Here is an 8,521-nt window from a genome sequence, read left to right as displayed (position 1 = left end):
AGACTAAGGCTGGGGGCAGCTAGGTGGCACAGTGGATAAAGCACAGGCCCTGGAGTCAGGAGTACCTGGGTTCAAATTCAGTCTCAGACACTTAATAATTACCTAGCTGTGTGGCCTTGGGCAAACCACTTAACCCCATTTCCCTTGCAAAAAAAAAAAAAACCTAAAAAAAGTAAAAAGAGACTAAGGCTGGATATAGAAATCTGCATGTCATTTACCTAAATATGATAATTAAATAAAGAACTCCAAGGTGACCATAAGAGATAGTATTTATAGAAAGAAAATGAAAAGGAAAAAATATACATTGAATTAGTCCATAAGTTCTCATTAAAGACGTTCCATTGACTAGCTGTCTAACCTTGGGCAACTCATTTAACTCAGTTTAGTTTTTCCATAAAATTAAAATGTTGGCCTAAAAATGGACTCTACAGGTTTCACAATCTTACTAACCTCTCCTATCGCTGCTGATTTTTATGACCTCCCTTCTAACTCTAATATTATTAGACCTACTCAAGGGCATACAATATTTGAACCTAAAATGAAATATATATATATATATATATATTTGCTCCTGTTCCCAGTTCAGTGTTATTTCTACTATATAACTTTGTTTTCTATTAAGTCACTCTTCCTGCATACTTTCTCAGCTTTTAATCTGTTTTAAATTCAATGTCAAAGGGCAGCAAATAATGCTAACACTGAACCTCAGATAAGTTAAATAAATTGCTTATCCCCACAAAACTAGAAAGTGTCTGAACCTGGATCTGAACTAGTCTCTTAATTCCTAATCCATAATTCTTTTCATTTTACCACAACACATATAAAATTAAATTTTGGTTCCCATTTGCATGGAGGAACTAAGCAACAGTGAAAAGATAAAATGGAATGGAAATTCCCCTAAGTTGCATGTTGAAGTGTCCTGAAGGAATAGATTTTCTTTTGATCCTTTGGGGAGTTTTCAGGACTGATATTGGATGCTCAAATTAATTAAAGTCTAGGGACAAAGTTCTCTCAGGACACTCCACACAAAACTCCTAGGATTTGAGTTATACAGCAGAATGTCTCCTGCACCAGCCCCTATTTATATCCTATTTCCCTATGAAATAACATGCACATCCACTGGCCCCAAGGCCAGTTCAGTTCTTTTGTTTAAGCAGAGATGGACAACTTTTATCTTAGAGCTGGAAAGAATCTAATAGATCATCTAATCTATCCCTTTTTACTTCACCAATAAGGAAGTAAAAACCTAGAGATGGGGTTTGTGTTGCCTAACTCACAGTGGTGGTAGCTCAAGTCCTTAGTGCTCAATTCATTGCACCATCTTCATCAACTTCAACATTTGTTACCTAGAGAAAGAATCCAGTACCTCCCTAAGAATATCTCCTAAGAAGCTGAAATGTATGGAGAGGGATTTTGAGGATTTCAGCATTTCCAAAAGGCAAGGATGACAGAACATCATTAAGATTATAAAATTATTTATTGTCTTCCAGATAAAAAGCCTAAAGTTTGTCTGTCTTCAGGGGATTATATAATAGGGATGACATATAATTCAGGAAAATCGTTTGATTTTTGTATTTGAGTTTCATTTTCATAGGGATAAGATCATGCAAATGATTAAAAGTATAATTTATCAGTCTGATTATTATGCCTGGCTTCCTCCAAAACCACAGTTATCTTTGTCCTGTGTACTATGATTATGAAAGAACAGCCAGAGTATTAGAACTCAGCCTCATCAAATCCAATGGCCTCCTAGAGAGGATGTGGCATATCTATGGTCACATTGTTAGTATAGACCTAGGAGTAAGGCCCAGATCTTTGCTTCCAAAATACTTTTTACTAAACCCTGCTGCCTGATGCTACTCCATTCACTCATTATAGTTAACCCATATCCTTCCTTAGTAGATTAGAGATAAGAAAGGGCATTCAAAGAAACAGCAAGAAAAAAAGATATATGAAACAATTTGAGCAATTATGAGATGAGAAATTGAGTAGAATATTGACTATATTTAGGTAAGATAAGGGGAAATAGAGATAAATTTGGAATGGCAGTGTAGATTTCTTTTAGATCCTTCTATCCTATACTAAAGTAGTTGTATTTTATCCCTCAGGTAAAAGAAAATCTTTGAAGGTTCTTGAGTAGAGATTGACATGAAATATCATGTACATTGTATTGAAGGAGAGGAGAAAAATGAACTGGGTTGGTGTCAGTTGGAAGAGAAATAGAGCAAGACATAGATATTGCAGTAGATGGAGCACTAGGTGAGGAGTTAGTAAGCACTAAATTGAAATCTGGCTTCAGAAACTTACTAGTGTAAGTCAGATTTTGTTGTTATTGTTTGACTTCTGGGGGGTTCTGAATGCCATCTTCTGACCAACATTTCATTTCCTATGAAGCTCTCAGGTTTTTCATTGATAAATGCAGTTACTAATAGCACCAACCTCCCAAGGTTGTTGTGAGGATCAGATATTTATGAAGCACTTACAATAGTTCCTGAAACAGAGTAGGTATATAAATATTAGTGACTATTATTATATCCATTATATGAGATAGAATGGATAGAAACATCATTTCTTGAATATGACAAGGCAAGATAGAAGGAGGGGTCAAAGATACTGAGGTATGGGATCTGAGTGAGTGGGAGAATAATGGTATGACTAAGAAATAAGGAAGTCGGGGGCAGCTAGGTGATGCAGTGGATAGAGCACTGGCCCTAGGGTCAGGAGAACCTGAGTTCAAATTTGACTTCAGTCACTTAATAATTACCTAACTGTGGGACCTTGTCACTTAACCCCATTTCTTTGAATAAAAATAAAACAATGTATTTAAAGAAATAAGGAACTCAAAGGAAGTGTGACATTTTAACTAGGTATGACTTTGATTTTACACATGTTGATTTGGAGCTATCAATAAAATTGAAAGTATAAATGCCTAGCAGGAACTTGGAAATATAGCATTGTAGCTCAGGAGAGAGGTCAAAAATGAAAATATAGTTCTGAAAATAATCAGCATTGGATTTGAATATATGAAAGTGAATTAAATCGGTAAGTTTCTTCTTACAAATTCTTTCTTCTTACTTCTCCAGTTTGTAGAAAGAAGAGTTCCTAAAATGCCCTGGCAGATTCAGGAAGGAGTAAGGTCTCCATCACTGGAGGTCTTCAAACAGATTGATGACAACTTCCCGTTGATATTGTATATTGGATTACTCTTGTAATCCATGTGTTTAACCTCTGAGATCCTTTTTTACCTAGATTTTATGATTCTATTTCCAAGTGAATATTCATCATAATAAAGTAGAAAAGGATGCAGAAATTAAAGACATCAGTCAATACAAAACTTACTAACTAGTTTATTTTATACTGAATCTGACTTTGGGGATTTTTACATATAAAAATATTAAAATTATAAATACAGGAGTCATAATTAAGTAATTATTTTACAAAAATAACTATACAGAAGTACCACTAAACAATTTGTGAAGCAGTATCAAAGTTTGGGGAAGGGCTGAAATAAATTTATATTAAAATGAAATATCTAATAATTATTGTTAAGACATCACAGTCTGTTTTATTTATCAGTCTCCCTCTCCCTCTCCCTCCTATCTGAAGGCTCCTTCATTCAAGCAGGAAATAATAAAACATGGAGAAAGGCAATGAAACAACAACTACAGATTTCATTCTTCTGGGACTCTTCCCAGAGTTCAGATATTCTGGTCTCCTAGTTTCCATTTTTACATTTGTCTACCTCATTGCTTTCACTGGAAACTCTATCTTGATTCTCCTAATTTGGGTAGACTTCCGACTCCATATACCCATGTACTTTCTGCTCAGTCAGCTCTCTATCATTGATGTGGCTTACATTTCAAGCTCTGTTCCCAAGATGGCTATTAATTATTACCTAGGGAAACAAAATATTTCTCGAGTTGGTTGTGGAACTCAGTTGTTTTTTTGTTTGACCTTGGGAGGTTCTGAATGCCTTCTTCTGACCTTCATGTCCTATGACCGCTATGTAGCTATCTGTAAGCCCCTCCATTATCCTATGGTTATGAGTCCCAGGATTTGTTGGTGTATGACAGTCATGTCCTGGGCTGGAGGTGCTTTAAATGCTCTAATTCAAACAATCTGTACCATGCGATTCTCTGTCTGTGGCTCTAGAGAGATTCATCATTTTTTCTGTGAAATGCCTGCTATCTTAAAGCTTTCCTGTGAAGATACCTTAGATTATGAAATGGGAGTTTTTGTGGCAAGCATTATTTTCATCATCCTTCCTTTTAGCTTCATTGTGACCTCTTACACTCTTATCTTCCTCACTATCCTCCACATGAATTCACCTGAAGGGAGGAACAAAGCCTTAGCCACTTGCTCCTCCCACTTGACTGTGGTAAGTCTCTTCTTGGGGCCAGGCATTGTGGTCTATATGACACCTGGTTCCTCACATACTTCAGAGTTAGATCAGGGTCTCTCTGTATTTTATACCATACTCACACCTCTACTTAATCCTCTCATCTACAGTCTGAGGAACAAGGATGTTTTAGAGGCACTAAGGAAGACAATGAGAATAAATGTCATCTCAAAATAAAATAAGATGACATAGCTTATGGCAAAACTATTTGGGGCATCAGAAAACTTAGAGATCACCTTTTCTCTGTGAAATTTGACTTCATCTCTGTGAAAGGTATTGACTCTCATTTGATCTGTCTAAATTTAACTGGAAATGGATGTGACATATGTCTTTTGAACTTGAACCACTACATTTTTGTAGGGATGACACTTTTTATTACCATTAGAGGAGTAGAATGTGACTCTGTTTTAAGACACGATTTCCTTTCTGTTAGCTTTGTTGCTGTTCAATAGTTTCAATTGGGTCCAAATCTTCATGATTCTATTTGGCAAAGATTAACTGGAGTGGTTCTCCATTTCCTCCAGATGAGGATACTGAGGCAAACAGGGACCTGCCAGGTTCACACAGCTAGTAAGAGACCACATTTGAATTCAGGTCTCCCTGAGACCAGGCTCAACTCTCAGCTCTTAGCACTACTGTGTCACTGACTGCCTTTAAAATTAACATTGATTTCTTCTCTTCCTAAATTTGTCATGGTCCAGTTATGAGGGTCATCATGGCAAGTCAGTTAACTTATACAAGCTTCAGTATTCTCATCTAGAAAGGAAAAAAGGTATAATGCCTGCACTACTTAAAGGACAGAGGCACAAAAGAAATACTATTTGTAAAGTTTTGTAACTACAAGCGCTTTTTAAATGTAAATTTTTATGATGAGGAAGTTAATTTGACATGTCTTAACCTTTCAATCTAATTTCTTAATATGGGGAAATGAATTGATAATTTTCTGAACCTTGCACTATTAAAGAATTAAGTAAAGATAAGAATTCTCTTCTGGCTTGTACACTTACCTTAGTTCAACCAAGATGATTGCCGCTTAGTTTCCTTGACCCAAGTCTCTATAACTATCAAAGTGCTTTACCTAAAACAAAGGTCTGATCATGTCATTCTCCTGCACAATAAATTCCAATGGTTCCCTATTAACTTCAGGATCATATATAAATTTTTTTCTTTGGCATTTGAAGTGATTCCCAGCTGGTTCTTTCTTTTCCAGCTTTTCTCACATTTAGTCCCCACCACATACCCTCTAAATGGTCCAGACAGATTGACATATGATATTCCTCAAACAAAATGCTCTATTTCTCATATCCATCATTTGCATTGACTGTCCCCCATGCCTAGGGTGCTCTACCTTCTGGGAGCCCTGATTTCCTTCGACATCTCAAATACTATCTTTTGAATGAAGCTTTTCCTGGTTCTGCAAGTAGCTAGAGACTTTCTCTTCAAGGTTATCCTTTTATATGTATTTGTCTTGCTATCTCTGTACATACCATATCCCCTATCTTAATATGAGCTCCCTGAAGGGAAATGACTATTTCCTTTGTTGTTCCAGAGCTCACTGTCCTGTAATTTAAGCACACAGAAGGTGCTTATTAATTGATTAGTTTTGAGGTAAAGACTAAAAGAGTTAAAGATCCCCTCTTTGGGATCACTTAGTTCTGATTCTAGTCTTCTCCCTTGGCCCTCTTCTCCCTCCTATTCCCAATCACTGGTTTTTGCCCTTTCACCTTTTTTTTACTCAATCTGTAGTTTGTGTTACTGGAAACCATGGAATCTCAAACTCTTTTGTCCTCTCCTTTCTTGTCCCAGACCAGATCAATACTTATTTAGTGTATTTCAGCCTTTATGTTCCTACTTATTTAATTTTTTTCTTATAAACCATACTCTACCTAGTTAAAAATGAAATTCATAAAATTCTTTAATACTCCACATGTGAATGATATTCTGTAATATCCCAATTAGAATAAATAGGATGTTCCTGGTCTTCTTCCTCCTTTGCTTTCCTTAGAATATTTTTAAAATACTTCTTTTGTCTTTTGAATTCCCAAGCCCATAGTTTTGTACATTCCTGAAAGTGGTAGAATCCCAAAAGGATTTTTCTCTCCCTTTTGGGATGTAGAAAATTCATGGGATGCTTCTTGGTTCAGCATAACCTGATCTAACCTTTCAGTTATTCAAACATTTTTATCTTTCTTGATTTTCTTTTGTCCTGTTCATTTCTTTTCAAAGATTAAGCAATTTTGGTTTTCTTTTTTTCTTCTTAAACTAAATTTATGATATAACATATAGAAATGCTAGTAGGCAGAGGGTTTAGAGGGTGAGTCTAAGATTCTCTCCCTCTGCATCACTATTCAGGGTTATGCTCAGCTTTTAATTGACACAAATCAACTGAATTTAATCTTAGGAGAGCCTGGGTCCTGAGGAGAGGTGTCAGATTTTTTTTTTGCAAAAAATCTGTTGAATCTTTATTCACTTTTCCTCCTTCAGTCCAGAATCCTGAGAAAAATCACTTAAAGCTAGGCTTGGCTCTTGTTTAAGATATCTCCAAAGAGAAAGGAATAGAAATATACTCAGTAAACAGGAAGCAAGATGGTGCGATACATATAGTACTAGACCCAAGCATAAAACTCTAGATTTAAAAAAAAGAGAGAAAGAGAGAGAGAGAGTATAAATCCTACCTTTGATACTTGCCAACTCTGTGTCCCTGGGCTATTTACTTAAACTCTTTGGCTCAGTTTCGTTACCTATAAATAGTGATAATTATAGCACATACTTCCCATGGTTGAAGATTTTGGGTTGGTTTTTTTTTTTTAGGTTTTTGCAAGGCAAATGGGGTTAAGTGGCTTGCCCAAGGCCACACAGCTAGGTAATTATTAAGTGTCCGAGACCGGATTTGAACCCAGGTACTCCTGACTCCAGGGCCGGTGCTTTATCCACTGTGCTGCCTAGCTGCCCCTTCATGGTTGAAGATTAAATAAGACTTTGCAAACCTTAAAATGCTACATAACTTATAGCTATTATTATTATTGCAGATATATGTGCAATGAAGATCAAGCATAGAATAGCTATTTAGTTTCTACAAACAAGATAAGAAAGCAATTTATAAGTATGAATTGATTTTTTTAAATCCTAAGAAGCAGTAACTTATAATTACTCTCATATTTTTCAAGAGATATGAAACCTTTTTGCAGGATTGTTGGATCAGTCTTTCACCTCTACCTTGATTCTTCACTGTCCAAATAGTTCTTTGCAGGTCCAGATCATTTGAAAAATCAGATTTGAGTGAACTCATGTTCTGGCTGGTTGTTATCTTCTTAGGTTTTTTTTTTTTTTTGCAAGGCAAATGGAGTTAAGTGGCTTGCCCAAGGCCACACAGCTAGGTAATTATTAAGTGTCTGAGACAGACTGAGACTGGATTTGAACCCAGGTACTACTGACTCCAGGCCCAGTGCTCTATCCACTGTACCACCTAACCGCCCTGATATTTCTATCTTTAGAGATATCTGTGAATTAAAAAACGTTGAGAGCTCCCAAGTGGTCAGCACAAACTGCCCTTTGGGAGGAGTTCCCAGAAAACACAACAAGGCTTCTTTTTTTTAAATTTTTTTGCAAGGCAATGGAGTTAAGTGGCTTGCCCAAGGCCACACAGCTAGGTAATTATTAAGTGTATGAGGCCACATTGAACCCAGGTACTCCTGACTCCAGGGCCAGTGCTGTATCCACTGCACCACCTAGCCATCCCATGACAAGGCTTCTTAAAGAAGATAACAGGGGCGGCTAGATGGCGTAGTGGATAAAGCACCGGCCCTGGAGTCAGGAGTACCTGGGTTCAAATCCGGTCTCGGACATTTAATAATTACCTAGCTGTGTGGCCTTGGGCAAGCCACTTAGCCCCATTTGCCTTGCAAAAACCTAAAAATATATAGAGAAATATCCATCTCAGGGTTGTAATTCAGTCAGAAAAGAAACAGAAAACAGAAGAGGTAATTTGGGCTTTGAGATTTAGTTTCAACCTCCTTCAACTAAAACATGAGCTATGTACAGAAATAATTACTTCTTCCTGACAGAGACTCAAAAAGTCCTGACTCAATTGGCAAATGGGAAGAAGAGAGAGTCAGTTCTTTG

General features: G+C 36.7%; 1 protein-coding gene across 1 annotated transcript; it reads left to right on the top strand.

Annotated features, from left to right (window-relative positions):
- The first annotated feature begins 3,637 nt into the window (after positions 1–3,637).
- Positions 3,638–4,576, top strand: LOC141511489 (olfactory receptor 2T27-like). The gene has a single exon (XM_074220650.1). It carries the CDS (start codon positions 3,638–3,640, stop codon positions 4,574–4,576), a length of 939 nt encoding a protein of 312 aa, XP_074076751.1.
- The last annotated feature ends 3,945 nt before the right edge of the window (positions 4,577–8,521 follow it).

Source organism: Macrotis lagotis, chromosome 2, assembly GCF_037893015.1.
Source record: "Macrotis lagotis isolate mMagLag1 chromosome 2, bilby.v1.9.chrom.fasta, whole genome shotgun sequence".
NCBI lineage: Eukaryota > Metazoa > Chordata > Mammalia > Peramelemorphia > Peramelidae > Macrotis > Macrotis lagotis.
The sequence above is the reverse complement of the archived record's forward strand: the minus strand, read 5'-3'. Positions and strand labels throughout refer to the sequence as shown.